Below are 16,972 nucleotides of genomic sequence, written 5' to 3'. Positions count from 1 at the left end.
TATCTGTTCACTACTGCATACAAAACATCAAACGTTTAGAATAAACATCTTTACCATTGGATCATTAATAATTCATGGCATTGTCGTTCTTGTAAAATATATTTGTATTTATAAAGTACTTGGTAAGATAAAAGTACAACATAATACTTGTTGCTTCTGAGAAGTACAGCTGCAGAAGTCAAGTTATTTTACCTACAACAGTGTAGCAGTGACACCTAGTGGATACAACCCATATAGACCAGAAGCATACGAATATCAAGGCGTGCTAATTAGCTAATTGGCAATATATTTCACCTGTTTACGTCCACTTTTAGCGGAAACGGAAAGAAACATCGCTGGAAAGAATTGACAATAGCTGGGACAGTGTAGGAAGCCGACCTGCTTGCTAAATAGTGGAAAAAGTAAACACAACGTGACACTAAAATGTCACGAAATCATTCAAAGTTAACATTTGTACGTTCACTACTACTTGCCAATGGTTTATTTACCGCAAACTGCGACCTGTCCTGGGTAAGTTGATGACTGACTTCCTTCTATAAGCATTTTCCCTACATTTCGCTGGAGGTTGTAGGTAGATTTCAAGTTGTTGACTAACATTCATGGTTTAATGCTACCTCAACGTTTTTATTACGTCCTTAGATAAATAACTTTAGGAATGACGCTTACAACCCTCCCGGTAAGACAAATATTTATTATGTAGCCTTTGGGCCCTGTACTGTGGTCTTTGTTTAATTCTTTCGTGTGTGTGTGTGTGTTGGGGGGGTTAGTCCTAGGACTGTCATTTGGACATTATTGGATTGTCCTTTACACTCTGTCCACAACTTCTCAGATGACCGTCATGGTTATGAGGGCAACGCCTTCTTCGCGCTGCGAAGCTGCCACCAGGTGATGCGCGGCAAGAGCGGCGAGTTCTTCTCCCCAGACTACCTGTGCTCCAACCCACCTCTCTGGTGCAACTGGACCATCCAGGTAGACCCTGGTAAACGTGTGCTCCTCCACCTAGAGGACTTCACCCAGTCAGATGCATGCAGCGGGAAGCTAGACCAGATCCACCTGGATGAGCCCCTGGGGGTCGCGGGGGGTCACAGGATCCTGGAGAAGTGTTGGGGTGAGGCCAAGTACACGTCCCTCTCCAACATCCTCCACGTGGTTCAGCTGATCAGAGGCAAACCCAGTCCGCCCCACAGGGGCTTCTATGGGCGATACGAGGCGTTCGTACCGCCAGTCACGTACAATGCTTATGGTGATACCACCGAAGAAGAATGGAAGCTGATGACTGAACCAAAACTGATGGAACTGGAACCTTTTCCCTCTCTGGCAAGTTTCACCAAGTTTCTTCCCATGAAGGGGGGTGAACCTACGGAGGCCATTTTACTGGAGCGCCCCACCCCGCCAGCTCAGACCAACCCGGAGGTGGTGTTTGACTATTTTGACCAACTCACTTCCTCCTCTGTGTCCAATGAGCTTCCACCATGGGAAGCAGAGGAGCAAATGGTCAGAGAGGGGCCCTTCAAGTTTTCTCCTGTTCAGAGAGAGGAGGAAGATTGGAACAGAGGAATCTCAGAGGGGACTGAAGCAGACGAGAGCCACCTGACAAGGGAAGACTGGAAAGTGGGTAACTTGAGTGGAGATGTGGTGGACCGTGAGTCCCATCTGCCCTTGACTCCCACTCCCCCCATGGTGGTCACTCATCAGGGGATGTCATGGTCATGGAGGGATGCCACTGAGACCCACACAGCACACCTTGGAAGTGACCGCTCCACACACCAGTCCCCTGTTTTGAATCCCAAATCCTCGCCGCGCACCCCGTCTGCTATGCGAAGGAACGTGGATGCTCAAACTACAGATACCATCCCTCCTACAGGGTCTAACATCGGGTCGCACACAACAGAGGTGGATGACCAAGGTGAGGAGTCTGGCAATAAGGAATTGCTGAAAATGACTCTGGGTGAGTCTACAGCATCCAGTCACACTCATACACCCACTGATACCCAGGATCCCTTCAACCATCACCCAAACATGGTTGAACTGTTTTTCGACAGCAGACATTATGGTAGGTAGTCAGCAATTTAATTTGCATACTTTGTCTGGTTTATGAAAACTGTCTTGCATGTTTACTTTGCAGAGAAAGCCAGAAATCACACCGAAGTACCACACTTACCAGAAGGTGATTTATTTTTTTCTTTTCAAAAAGGTATTTTTAATACAATTCAAAGGCTATAACAAAAGTTTCAAGTCAGTAGCCTTTGTACAATAGTTATAGAGCTGTGTATGAGTATTAAAGTAGATGCCTACTTTTTGTGTTTCTCAGACTACCTATTTGAAGTGGCTGTTGAAGTCAACTTCCTTGTGGCGCCAGAGGAGAATTGGGACCATCTTGTGAGATCACTGTTGATCTCAGTGAAGTCTCTGGTGAGTTATCTCATGTACTATAGAGCCCCACAGTGGTGTCATAATACCTGTAAAACCTAGCAGTCAAACAAGGAAATGGTTCCAATCGTTTTTCCACAATGAATGTTTCCCATTGGGGATTTTAGGAACACTTAAAATAAGGGCTGTGTTTTGTTTTGTCTTATCCTGGCATGACGTTTTGATATCCATGTAAATCTCAGACAAGGTGAGATATAGATGGATATATTCGGCTCTATTTACACTCGGATTCAAAAATTCTAATAAGCATCAAAGTAGACATCATGCAAAACTACAAATCCCTGTAAGCTCCTGCACGTCATCTCTAGCTGACACCAGGTATTGTATCAATTTAAAACTTGCACAAGACGGTTCCCAAAACTGTCTATTTTAAAGGAATGTAGCCAACATGAGAGGTAATCCAGAGATTCTTACCTTTGCCTCGATTCGACAGTCTCATCCAGATCATGGCATTTGTTGTTCTTTATGATTGCCACATTAGTAGCTAATTAGCATTTCATTTTTGGGGGGGTAAATACAGGCGAATACGGTGCCTTCGGAAAGTGTTCAGACCCCTTGACTTTTTCCACATGTTAGGTTACAGCCTTATTCTAAAATTCTCATCAATCTACACACTACCCCATAATGACAAAGCAAAAACAGGCTTTTAGAAATGTTGACTTTTTTTCTAGTTTGTTAAACATCACATTTACCAGACCCTTTACTCAGTACTTTGTTGAAGCACCTTTGGCAGCAATTACAGCCTTGAGTCTTCTTGGGTATGACGCTACAAGCTTGGCACGCCTGTATTTGGGGAGTTTCTCCCATGTTCAAGCTTTGTCAGGTTGGATGGAGAGTGTTGCTGCTCAGCTATTTCCAGGTCTCTCCAGAGATGATTGATCTGGTTCAAGTCCGGGCTCTGGCTGGGCCACTCAAGGAAATGGAGACTTATCCCGAAGCCACTCCTGCGTTGCCTTGGCTATGTGCTTAGGGTCGATGTCTTGTTGGAAGGTGAACCTTCGCCCCGGTCAAGTCCTGAGCGCTCTGGAGCAGGTTTTCATCAAGGATCTCTCTGTACTTTGCTCCGTTCATCCTTGCCTTTACTGAGGAGTGGCTTCTGTCTGGCCACTCTACCATATAGGCCTGCTTGGTGGAGGGCTGCAGATTATGGTTGTCCTTCTGGCTGGTTTTTCCATTGCCACAGAGGAGCTCTCTGAGTGACCATCAGGTTCTTGGTCACCTCCCTGACCCCCCCCCCCCCCCCCCCCCCCCCCCCGGCTCAGTTTGGCCGGGCGGCTAGCTCTAGGAAGGGTCTTGGTGGTTCCAAACTTATTCAATTTAGAATGATGGAGGCCACTGTGTTCTTGGACCTTTAATGCTGCAGACATTTTTTTTGGTACCCTTCCCCAGATCTGTGCCTCTACACAATCCTGTCTCGGAGCTCTACGGACAATTCCTTAGACCTCATGTCTTGGTTTTTGCTCTGACATGCACTGTCAACTGTGGGACCTTGTATAGTCAGGTGTGTGTGCCTTTCCAAATCATGTCCAATCAATTGAATTTACCACAGGTGGACTCCAAAACAAGTTGTAAAAACAACTCAAGGATGACCAATGTAAAACAGGATGCACCTATGCTTAATTTTGAGTCTCATAGCAAAGGGTGTGAATGCTTATGTAAATAAGGTATTTCTGTTATTTTTTTATAAATTTGCAAATGTTCATATCTGTTTTTGCTTTGTCATTATGGGTTATTGTGTGTAGATTGCAGAGGATTTTATTTATTCAATTTTAGAATAAGGCTGTATTGTAACAATGGAAAATGTCAAGGGGTCTGAATACTTTCCGAAGGCACTGTCCTAGAGAGATTTACACGGTTATCAAAACGCCACGCCAGGGTAAGCCTAAAGGCCCTTGTGGGGGAAATGAATGGTGGGGAAACGATTGGGAACATTTCCCTGTTTGACCGCTAGGATTTATGGGATTTATGACAGGCTGTGGTACTCTAACTTTCTTCATAAATGAATGTCATCTTACAGTGCCTTCAGAAAGTATTCATACCCCTTGACTTACTCACCATTTTGTTGTTACAGCCTGAATTCAAAATTGATGAAATATACATTTTTCCCTCACCCATCTACACACAATACCCCATAATGACAAAGTGAAAATATCTAATTTACAGTTGAAGTCAGAAGTTTACATACACCTTAGCCAAATACATTTCAACTCAGTTTTTCACAATTCCTGACATTTTAATCCTAGTAAAAATTCCCTGTCTTAGGTCAGTTAGGATCACCACTTTATTTTAAGAATCTGAAAAGTCAGAATAATAGACTTTTTTTCATCATGTTCCCAGTGGGTCAGAAGTTTACATGCCTTTAAATCGTTTAACTTTGGGTTAAACGTTTTGGGTAGTCTTCCACAAGCTTCTGAATTTTGGCCCATTCCTCCTGACAGAGCTGGTGTTACTGGGTCAGGTTTCTAGGCCTCCTTGCTCACATGCTTTTTCAGTTCTGCCCACAAATTTTCTATAGGATTGAGGTCAGGGCTTTGATGGCCTCTTAAATATCTTGACTTTGGAAAGCCCATTTGCAACCAAGCTTTAACTTCCTGACTGATGTCTTGAGATGTTGCTTCAATATATCCACATAATTTCCCTTCCTCATGATGCCATCTCTTTTGTGAAGTGCACCAGTCCCTCCTGCAGCAAAGCACCCCCACAACATGATGCTGACACCCTGTGCTTCAAGGTTGGGATGGTGTTCTTCGGTTTGCAAGCCTCCCCCTTTTTCCTCCAAACATAACGATGGTCATTATGGCCTAACAGTTCTATTTTGGTTTCATCAGACCAGAGGATATTTCTCAAAAGTACGATCTTTGTCCCCATGTACAGTTGCAAACCGTAGTCCGGCATTTTTATGGTGGTTTTATAGCAGTGGATTCTTCCTTGCTGAGAGGCCTTTCAGGTTATGTTGATGTAGGACTCGTTTTACTGTGGCTATAGATACTTTTGTACCTGTTTCCTTCAGCATCTTCACAAGGTCCTTTGCTGTTCTGGGATTGATTTTTCACTTTTCGCACCAAAGTACGTTCATCTCTAGGAGACAGAACACGTCTCCTTCCTGAGCGGTATGATGGCTGCGTGGTCCCATGGTGTTTATACTTGCGTTTTCTTTACATTTTTCCCTTGATGTCAAGCAAAGAGGCACTGAGTTTGAAGGGAGGCCTTGAAATACATCCACAGATTAACCTCCAATTGACTCAAATGATGTCAATTAGCCTATCAGAAGCTTCTAAAGCCATGACATCATTTTCTGGAATGTTTTTAAAGGCACAGTCAACTTAGTGTATGTACACTTCTGACCCACTGGAATTGTGATACAGTGAAATAATCTGTCTGAACAGTTGTTGGAAAAATAATGTCCTAACCGACTTGCCAAAACTATAGTTTGTTAACAAGAAATTTGTGAAGTGGTTGAAAAACTAGTTTGAATGACTCCAACCTGTGTATGTAAACTTTCGATTCAACTGTACATAAGTATTCCCACACCTGACTGAAGACTTTGTAGAAGCACCTTTGGCTGCAATTACAGATGAGTCTTTCTGGTTAAGTCTTTAAGAGCTTTCCACACCATTTTAAAAAACAACAAACATTTTCAGGTCTTGCCATAGATTTTCAAGTAGAAAAGTTCAAGTTTTAGTCAACTAACTCGGCTACTCAGGAACGTTCACTGTCCTTTTGGTAAACTCATGTACATTTGCCCTTTTTAGGTTATTGCCCTGCTGGAAGGGGAATTCCTCTCCCAGTGTCTGGTGGGAAAGACTGAACTAGGATTTTGCCTTTTTATCCTGGATAAACTCTCCTTAACGATCACAATAATTCCTATAACATTATGCAGCCACCACTATGCTTGAAAATACGGAGTGGTACTCAGTACTGTGTTGTATGGAATTTGCCCCAAACACACAACTTTGAATTCAGGACAATGTTAAATGCTTTTTTGCAATATTACTTTAGTGCATTGTTGCAAATAGGATGTATGTTTTGGAATATTTTTTTATTCTGTGCAGGCTTCCTTTTCACTCTGTCGGTTAGGTTAGTATTGTGTAGTAACTATACCGAACCAAAATATAAATGCATCATGTAAAGTGTTGGTTTCATGAGCTGAAATAAAAGATCCCAGAAATGTTCCATAAGCACAAAAAGCTTATTTCTCAAATGTTGTGCACAAATTTGTTTACATCCCTGTTAGTGAGCATTTTTCCTTTGCCAAGACAATCCATCCACCTGACAGGTGTGGTGTATCAAGAAGCTGATTAAACAGCATGATCATTACACAGGTGTAGCTTGTGCTGGACACAAGGCCACTCTAAAATGTGCAGTTGTCACACAACACAATACCACAGAGGTCTCAAGTTTTGCAGGAGAGTGCAATTGGCATACTGACTGCAGGAATGTCCACCAGAGCTGTTGCCTGAGAATGGAATGTTAATTTCTTTTACCATAAGTCGCCTCCAATGTCGTTTTAGAGAATTTGACAGTAACCCCAACAGGCCTCAACTGCAGACCAGGTGCCGCCACGCCAATCCAGGACCTCCACATCTGGCTTCTTCATCTGCGGGATTGTCTGAGACCAGCCATCTGGACAGTGGATGAAACTGGGTTTGCACAACCAAAATTTGTTGTGAAGGAAGATCAGCTGCGTGCTCGTTTCCTCACCAGGGTCTTGACCTGACTGCAGTTTGTCGTCATAAGGTAAATGCTCACCTTCAATGTCCACTGACATGCTGAAGAAGTCTGCTCTTCACGGGTGAATCCCAGTTTCAACTGTGCCGGACAGATGGCAGACAGTGTATGGGGTAGTGTTAGGGAGTGGTTTGCTGATGTCAATGTCGTGAACACAGTGCCTGCCCCATGGTGGGGTTATGGTATTGTCAGTCATAAGCTACGGACAGCAAACGCAACTGCTTTTTATCGATGGCAATTTGAATGCACAGAGATACCGTGACGACATCTTGATGCCCGTTGTGCCATTCATCCGCTGCCATCACGTTTCAGCATAATGCACAGCCCCATGTCACAAGTATCTGTACAGAATTCCTGGAAGCTGAAAATTGCACAGTTCTTCCATGGCCTGCATACTCACCAGACATGTCGCCCATTGTGCATGTTTGGGATGCTCTGGATCAACGTGTACAAAAGTGTGTTCCAGTTCCCCTAGCGACTGCACAGCCATTTGAAGAGTGGGACACATTCTACAGGCCACAATCAACAGCCTGATCAACTCTACGCGAATGAGATGTCTCACTGCACGAGGCAAATGATGGTCACACCAGATACTGACTGGTTTTCTGATCCACTCCCCCACCTTTTCTTTTTAAGTTATCTGTGACCAACAGATGCATATCTGTATTCCCAGTCATGGGAAATCCATATAGTAGGCCCTAATGAATTTATTTCAATTGACTGATTTCCGTATGAAATGTAACTCAGTAAAATCTTTGAAATTGTTGCATTTTTATATTTTTGTTCAGTGTACAATGTTGATCCATCCTCAGTTGTCTCCTATTACAGCCATTAAAGTCTAACTGTTTTAACGTCACATTGGCCTCATGGTGAAATCCCTGAGTGGTTTCCTTCCTCTCCGGCAACTGAGTTAGGAAGGACTCCTGTGTCTTTGTAGTGACCGTATTGATACACCATCCAAAGTGTGTAATTTAATAACTTCTCCATGCTCAAAGGGATATTACTTTTTTCTTTTTAGGTGCTGTTCTTTGTGAAAACAAACCCATTCCACTTTGACATTATGGGTTATTGTGTGTAGGCCAGTGACAAAAAAAAATGAATCAATTTTAAGCTAAGGCTTTAACAAATCAAAATGTGTAAACACTATGGCTTTTGGTCATTATTTACTGTGACTGGACTGGTGCATTTGTGATTTGGAACTGCAATTATTATGTTTTTCAGATTAATGAGCAGTTGGAATTTGTCCACATACCCAAAACCCTATCCTCCAAAAGAATAAAAAGGTTGGTTCACTACATTTTGTAACCAAGAGCTCCAAATGTCATCTTTCTTGACTGCAAACAAATACTTGTATTTTTACTGCATAAAAAGGGTTTGTTGGCACTGTAATTAATAAAAATACAAAGTCAACTTTTGCTGAGTTAGGCTACAACTGATGGATTGAATGCCTTTTTTAAGTTTTTTTGTTGTATCAACAGGTTGAGTGCAGGAGTGCTTTACATCCTCTGGTTGCATATTGGGGGTGGGCCAGAAGGGGTGAAGGTTCCCAGGACCCTGCACCCGGCCCTGCAGGAGCTGTTAGAGATGGTGGTTAGCCCCAGGGGCAGCTCAACACACGGTGTCATCGTCTCTGTATCCACCGCTGGTAGGTCTCAAAGTTTCCTCCAAACAAATATAAATCTGTAGCTTATTTTGCACTGTACTCTGATCTTTACAACTGGCACTAAAGGTTACTGCAGAGATTTAATAAGATATTGTGTTGTATAGCTTGCAACTAGGTGTCTTGGGGCTCAGTGAGGTGAAAAATGTATTTGTTTGACTTTAAATAATTGATTTGAAGTTATTTGTTCTCATATTTAATAACTCCGTTAATCAACCTTACTTTTGCACCCTGTGTGTGTATCTCAGATGTGAATGAGTGTGTGACTCAGCTGGTGCTGTGTGACATCAACGCTGAGTGTGTGAACCGCTTTGGTTCCTACGCATGCCGATGCCACTCCGGGTTTGAGGACATGTCTAGGCTGGGCTCCGGTGGAACCATTTGCGTGGACACCAAGGCCGCTGATACGGACCGGCACAATAAGTCAACAATTACGGTGGATCAGCATAGTCCTGAGCAGCAGCACCGCAACACTGGTACTCCATAGATTTTGGTAGAATTATTGTTCTCTGAAGTACAAGGAAAACATACAGTATGACATTGGTTAGTGAAAAATCAGTGGCACAGAAGTTAACAAGAGTCTTCCCTGTGGCTCAGTTGGTAGAGCATGGTGTTTGCAATGCCAGCATGGTGTGTGCAACGCCAGGGTTGTGGGTTCGATTCCCACGGGGGGCCAGTACAAAAACAAAATGAAATATAATGTATGCATTCACTACTGTAAGTCGCTCTGGATAAGAGCGTCTGCTAAATGACTAAAATGTAATAGACCACCACCCTAATATTCCCGATTTAACCCCTGAAAATGGGTTTGTTAGGTAACCCTAACAGAATGTGTAACCTTAACATTGTGTTAGACAGAATGTTAGACATAAAGGTGCATGGTTATGAAGGTGACTGCACTAGGTAAATTGTGTACATCTAATCCTTGCCTAACTTTTGACCTTAGGCTGCACTTTGACGTGGTCCAGCGGGATGATCAAAGGCATCTACGTGGCGTGCTTCCTGCTCAGCTTCCTCATCCTGCTGCTCCTCGGTACCGTGGGCGTGCTGTACCACCGCCACCACCGGGGGGCGTTCCTGGTCCGCTGTCGGAGCAGCAGCCTCGGGAGCGTCCCCCCCATCCCCCCTCCTGACTACAAAAACGACGGCAATGGCAACAGTTCCAGCCGCACCAACTCGGAGCTGCCCCCTCCGCTCCCACCCATACGGCGCCCTAAGGAGGGCTGGGCTCGCCCTAAAGAAGGCTGGGCTCACCCCAAGGACTGCTGCCCTTCGGTGGACCTGCCCCTGCTACGCTTCAGCCCCCTGCAGCCTCTTGATGGGTACATGGAGCCAGGGGAGGGTGTCAAGCTTTGAAGAGAAGATTGCTCTGTGGTTGTCCTCAATGTGCAATGAGAGCATTGAGACCCCGTTCTGGGCAGGTTGACTTCACTGTTTCCTGAGTTCATTATTTTTCTGTTTTTCTTTGCCTTTTCAATATTGATGATATTTCTTGACTGTTATTACCTTTTTGTATTACATTGTCTTTGTGTGTAGTTTGGATGTGCTACTTGATATATTCTTTGGATCATTGTATATAGTATATTTAACAGATTAACTTCAATTAAATAAATGTTAACTTGGCTCTACATTGAATATATATTAAAATGATTTTTTTTTTTATATATTGAAATGGGAAAGTACAATTTCTGTAACAAAGTAGGCTTCTTTGTTTTATATGCAGGCATAGCTGCTGTTTTGGCATTATGGCTCAAAATAAAATGTATTTACTTGTGAGGGGAAAATGCCACAGAAAATGGACCTTAAATGAAAATACCAATGTCACAGCGCTATTACGCGATGTTGTGCTTTTCCCACAAGATGGCAGCGCGTGCTAGGAAGTGTCTCTAAAAAAGCTCCGTTTTCGACTGGGTAAATACAAAGTTTTGTTTTCCTCTGTGGTTCTTAAATATGTAAAAAAAACAAGGGTATACTGAAAACGTAAAACAAATACAGGAGTTAAGGCACGCACCAATGACCCCCACCGTCGGAGAATAGATGAGGAAACGGTAAGAATGAGCCATTGTGCCTCAAAGATGATGAAATTCTAGACCCCCACGCACCTAATCTGTAGCCCGAGCTCAGAAATGTTAATCCCCAGTCTCTAAGAAAAAAAAAATGTAGTGGTAGATTGTGTTTTGTCGTTGAAATGGCACGGTGTCAAACCGTACCCTTTCATTTGTTCCACTGCCAGAATGCTATGCAAGGAAATTGCCTAATGATAAAGGTCGCTGACTGAATTTCATTAGGCTACCTGCTCTGCTCAGCGGCCTAACCAGTTATCCAAGCCAAATTATTAATATTTCAAATGACAGGAATATTTCAAATTGTGTAGCTAGGCCTACTAAAATTCATTGCATGATTCAGCAATGTCCACCTTTCTCTCAAAAGTGCTTTGATTCTAATTCGAGTGTAAAACATTGCCACATGCCTGGCTGAGAAGTTTGACATTCTCCTTTACTCATGGCATTGCCCTAATAAAGATAAACAAATGAATACAATATGGCTGATAAGTGAAAACTTCTCTTTTGAAGGGAAACAAATCCCACCTGCATTTGAATGGTAGAGAAGCTAACTCAAGTTAAGGGTGGGCAGACAGGTCCCTATCTAAATTGTTGCTATTGGATGAGCAGAGTTAGCATTTTATACAGGCGGGAAGTGCATTTAACAGGCTAATCTTTGGCCGGCCAGGCAGGGTGGGGAGACAGGGTGGTCCACCTAGTCCAAACCACATTAATAGGCTTACACCACCTAATCCAAGGCAGTGTGCTGTCACATGGGAAGTCTGCTGACCTTACTTTATTTTATTGCAGGGCACTTGCTCTTCAGCCCTTTTGTGCTCAAACCCGCTCAAACCCTGTGTTCTTTTCAGGAGTAAATGTCCCTTTATAAAATTCCCGGTCCCTTTCCTTCATGTCTGTGTTCAAGGGCTGGACATGAAATGAGACTGTCACTGTGATGTGTAGACTAGACTTACCGCCACAGTAGTCCTCCAGCCCTGAGGCAGTACAATTTGAACAAACTGACTCGAGCCGTTCTATCAGAATCTCTGTCTCTTTCTTTAGGCCTATGACACATTGACAGTTATGTACAGCATAACAGCTAGACTAAATGTAAACTAATAGGCTATATATGATAACATTTTGGTTGGAATGGATTTCAAGCTTGATAATGGATATGGGGGCCTCATCTGAGGCTTTGATCCACCATATTGTGTGTGTGTGTTTTAATGTTGTCTGTGGTGGTCTGGTAGCTGGGGGACAGACGGATCACTCCTCCAGATGTGCTCTCAGCATCTGCTCTTCCACTGCTGCCTCCCTCCCTCACCCCACGCTGGTCCCCCCCCCCCCCCCCCCTGTGAATCAGATGCCAGGGCCCCTGAACCTGGGACTTCTTTGTTGCTGCTCTGAATGCCTCTCATGTCTGCTAGGTAGAATTGGCAAGGACAGCGGGCTCTGGGCAGCGATCCACAGGGCAGTGGGAAGAGTTGACGCCTCCAGTCGCTCACAGTGGGCCCTCTGGCGGAGCTGGGGGTCGAGGAGGGCACCCTTCCCTGTGGTTGGCCCGGCCTGGTCCCCCCCTGCCGTCCACCGAATCTCGCTGAGCTCACCTGCCTGCCAGGCAGCGTCATCTGGCCATAATCCTCTCCATCCCCCCACCTTCCTCTGCTCAGATGCATTGTAACAGTGGGTGTGAGACTGTTCTGTTAAGAATGGGGGAGTGGCCATCTCGTCTCTGTGTGGTGGTTATGCTCAGGTATGTATTTTCTGTTGCTTGGCTTTAGGTGGTTCTGGCTGCTCTGAGGCGTTCCACAAAATGGCATTAAGAGGTCTCAGATATTACACCTATTCACCCACGAGCTTGACCCTCAGGGGGCACAAGCAGAAGGGTTTGTATGATGATGACAGTGATGACATCTGCAGTGGTATGTTTTACGGGCCTAGACTACGGTATATAGTAGGGGTATATGCTACATGCAAGCGCCTGTATATTGTACTGGTTACGATTTGGGCCGACGTTACAGTGCTATGTTTCTGTCCGATGCTCACTGGTATCTGTACAGCTGAATGTCAGGGCCATTACTCTTAAGGGTAGCCATGTAACTACCTGAACTCAGCAAAAAAAGAAACGTCCCTTTTTCAGGACCCTGTCTTTCAAAGATAATTTGTAAAAATCAAAGTAACTTCACAGATCTTCATTGCAAAGGGTTTAAACACTGTAGCCCCAACAGTTACACTGTTTCACATACTTGTTCAATGAACCAAGAACAATTAATGAACATGCACCTGTAGAATGGTCGTTAAGACACTAACAGCTTACAGACGGTAGGCAATTAAGGTCACAGTTATGAAAACTTAGGACACTAAAGAGGCCTTTCTACTGACTCTGAAAAACACCAAAAGAAGGATGCCCAGAGTCCCTGCTCATCTGCATGAAATTGCCTTAGGCATGTTGCAAGGAGGCATGAGGACTGCAGATGTGGCCAAGGCAATAAATTGCAATGTCCTTACTGTGAGATGCCTAAGACAGCGCTACAGGGAGACAGGACGGACAGCTGATCGTCCTTGCAGTGGCAGACCACAGGTAACAACACCTGCACAGGATTGGTAAATCCGAACATCACACCTGCGGGACAGGTACAGGATGGCAACAACAACTGCCTGAGTTACACCAGGAACGCACAATCCCTCCATCAGTGCTCAGAATGTCCACAATAGGCTGAGGGAGGATGGGCTGAGGGATTGTAGGCATGTTGTAAGGCAGGTCCTCACCAGACATCACCAGCAACAACGTCGCCTATGGCACAAACCCACCGTCGCTGGACCAGACAGGACTGGCAAAAAGTGCTCTTCACTGACGAGTCACGGTTTTGTCTCACTAGGGGCGATGGTCGGATTTGCGTTTATCGTTTAAGGAATGAGCGTTACACCGAGGCCTGTACTCTGGAGCGGGATCGATTTGGAGGTGGAGGGTCCGTCATGGTCTGGGGCGGTGTGTCACAGCATCATCGGACTGAGCTTGTTGTCATTGCAGGCAATCTCAACGCTGTGCGTTACAGGGAAGACATCCTCCTCCCTCATGTGGTACTCTTCCTGCAGGCTCATCCTGACATGACCCTCCACAATGACAATGCCACCAGCCATACTGCTCATTTTGTGCATGATTTCCTGCAAGACAGGAATGTCAGTGTTCTGCCATGGCCAGCGAAGAGCCTGGATCTCAATCCCATTGAGCATGTCTGGGACCTGTTGGATAGGGCTAGGGCCATTCCCCCCAGAAATGTCCGGGAACTTGCAGGTGCCTTGGTGGAAGAGTGGGGTAACATCTCACAGCAAGAACTGGCAAATCTGGTGCAGTCCATGAGGAGGAGATGCACTGCAGTACGTAATGCAGCTGGTGGCCACACCAGATACTGACGGTTACTTTTGATTTTGACCCCCCCCTTTGTTCAGGGAGACATTATTCCATTTCTGTTAGTCACATGTCTGTGGAACTTGTTCAGTTTATGTCTCACTTGTTGAATCTTGTTATTTTCATATACATATTTACACATGTTAAGTTTGCTGAAAATAAACGCAGTTGACAGTGAGAGGACGTTTCTTTTTTTGGTGAGTTCATGTGTGGGTTGCATCCAAGCCTCTGCCCCCAACACACTAAAGCTAATGCTTACGAGCATAAAGGATGACCTATTGGCAGTTGCCAATGCCACCAGCTAGGTCACTCTGGCTGATACTTCAAGCTAGCTCTGCTAGCTTATGCCACGAGCGTCTCTATGTGCTGTTACCTTGTTGTGTGGTATTTACAGTTGTCCAAACAGAATTCACTTTTTTCGAAACAATTAACACGCAGCCCCAAACTGTAGGCCAAAATGACACATTCAATTTGCTAAGTGCACTAAGACTCTAAAAACATTAAATACGTGACACAAAATCAATTACCTCCATTAAAACATACAACTTGTAATCTAATGAAAAGTTATTTCAATCAATTACTATAAATACTAATTATCGATATATCCTAACATGGTTATACCTCTTTTATATGTCTGTGCCATTTGTTGATACTAGAATTATAGTATGCACCATAAAAGGCAAGTAAACATATCACTGCATGGGCTGTATTCTTTTTCCTAAAATTATTTTACCAAAGATGACCAATGCAGGAAAATGTCACTCAAGAGCATGAGTATCCAGAAACCAAAGGCTTTATTTAACCTTTTTCCATTTTAACTGAGAGCTGAACTATACTACATGGCTAAAGGTATGTGGACAACCCTTCAAATTAGTGGATTTGACTATTTCAGCCACACCTGTTGCTGACAGTTGTATAAAATCAAGCACACAGCCATTCAACCTCCATAGACAAACATTGGCAGTAGAATGGCCCGTACTGAAGAGCTCAGTGACTTTCAACGTGGCACCATCATAGGATGCCACCTTGCCAACAAGTCAGTTCGTCTAATTTTTGCCCTGCTAGAGCTGCCCCGGTCAACTGTAAGTGCTGTTATTCTGAAATGGAAAAGTCTAGGAGCAACAAAGGCTCAGCCGCAAAGTGGTAGGCCTCACAAGCTCACAGAACTGGACCGCAGAGAGCTGAAGCAAATGGCGCGTAAAACTTGTCTGTTCTCAGTTGCAACACTCACTACAGAGTTCCAATCTGCCTCTGGAAGCAGCTTCATGAAATGGGTTTCCATGGACGAGCAGCCGCACACAAGCCTAAGATCACCATGTGCAATGCCAAGCATCGGCTGGAGTGGTGTGAAGCTCGTTGCCATTGGACTCTGGAGCAGTGGAAACGTTTTCTCTGGAGTGATAAATTATGCTTCACCATCTGGTGGAGGAGGTATAATGGTCTCGTGGCTGGAGTCTGACAATTTTTAGAGCCTTCCTCTTACACCGCCTGGTATAGACGTCCTGGATGACAGGAAGCTTGGCCCCAGTGATGTACTTGGCCGTTCGCACTACCCTCTGTAGTGCCTTGCGGTCAGAGGCCGAACAGTTGCCATACCAGGCAGGGATGCAACCAGTCAGGATGCTCTCGATGGTGCAGCTGTAGAACCTTTTGAGGATCTGAGGACCCATGCCAAATCTTTTCAGTTTCCTGAGGGGGAATAGGTTTTGTCAAGCCCTCTTCACAACTGTCTAGGTGTGCTTGGACCATGTTAGTTAGTTGGTGATGTGGACACCAAGGAACTTGAAGCTCTCAACCTGCTCCACTGCAGCCCCGTCGATGAGAATGGGGGTGTGCTTCCACATTCTAGACAATTCTGTGCTTCCAACTTTGTGGCAACAGTTTGGGGAAGGCCCTTTCCTGTTTCAGCATGACAATGCCCCTGTGCACAAAGTGAGGTCCATACAGAAATAGTTTGTCAAGATCTGTGTGGAAGAACTAGACTGGCCTGCACAGAGCCCTGACCTCAAACCCATAGAACACCTTTGGGATGAATTGGAATGCCGACTGCGAGCCAGGCCTAATCGCCCAACATCAGTGGCTGACATTACTAATGCTATTGTGGCTGATTGGAAGCAAGTCCCCGCAGCAATGTTTCAACATCTAGTGGAAAGCCTTCCCAGAAGATTGGAGGCTGTTATAGCAGCAAAGGGGGGGGGACATTTATATTTACGTCATTTAGCAGACTCTCTTATCCAGAGCGACTTACAAATTGGTGCATTCACCTTATGATATCCAGTGGAACAACCACTTTACAATAGTACATCTATATATTTTTTGGGGGGGAGGGTAGGGGGGGGGTTAGAAGGATTACTTAATCCTATCCCAGGTATTCCTTAAAGAGGTGGGGTTTCAGGTGTCTCCGGAAGGTGGTGATTGACTCCGCTGTCCTGGCGTCGTGAGGGAGATTGTTCCACCATTGGGGTGCCAGAGCAGCCAACAGTTTCGACTGGGCTGAGCGGGAACTGTGCTTCTGCAGAGGTAGGGAGGCGAGCAGGCCAGAGGTGGATGAACGCAGTGCTCTTCTTTGGGTGTAGGGACTGATCAGAGCCTGAAGGTACGGAGGTGCCGTTCCCCTCATAGCTCCGTAGGCAAGCACCATGGTCTTGTAGCAGATGCGAGCTTCAACTGGAAGCCAGTGGAGTGTGCGGAGGAGTGGGGTGA

The 16,972-nt window shown here is 44.8% G+C and overlaps 1 protein-coding gene and 1 long non-coding RNA gene across 2 annotated transcripts; both read left to right on the top strand.

Annotated features, from left to right (window-relative positions):
- Positions 1-320: 320 nt before the first annotated feature.
- Positions 321-918, top strand: LOC115208576 (uncharacterized). The gene is made up of 3 exons (XR_003881203.1): positions 321-510; positions 640-676; positions 830-918. It is a non-coding gene; the product is annotated as an uncharacterized LOC115208576 (long non-coding RNA).
- A 30-nt stretch (positions 919-948) lies between these two features.
- Positions 949-10,446, top strand: LOC115208559 (uncharacterized). Its single transcript, XM_029776710.1, has 7 exons — positions 949-1,948; positions 2,126-2,167; positions 2,312-2,412; positions 8,380-8,441; positions 8,637-8,803; positions 9,067-9,294; positions 9,765-10,446. Exons 1-7 carry the CDS (start codon positions 1,273-1,275, stop codon positions 10,172-10,174), a joined length of 1,686 nt encoding a protein of 561 aa, XP_029632570.1. The 5' UTR covers positions 949-1,272; the 3' UTR covers positions 10,175-10,446.
- Positions 10,447-16,972: the final 6,526 nt, after the last annotated feature.

Source organism: Salmo trutta, chromosome 14, assembly GCF_901001165.1.
Source record: "Salmo trutta chromosome 14, fSalTru1.1, whole genome shotgun sequence".
In the NCBI taxonomy this organism is placed as follows: Eukaryota; Metazoa; Chordata; class Actinopteri; order Salmoniformes; family Salmonidae; genus Salmo; species Salmo trutta.
The sequence above is the reverse complement of the archived record's forward strand: the minus strand, read 5'-3'. Positions and strand labels throughout refer to the sequence as shown.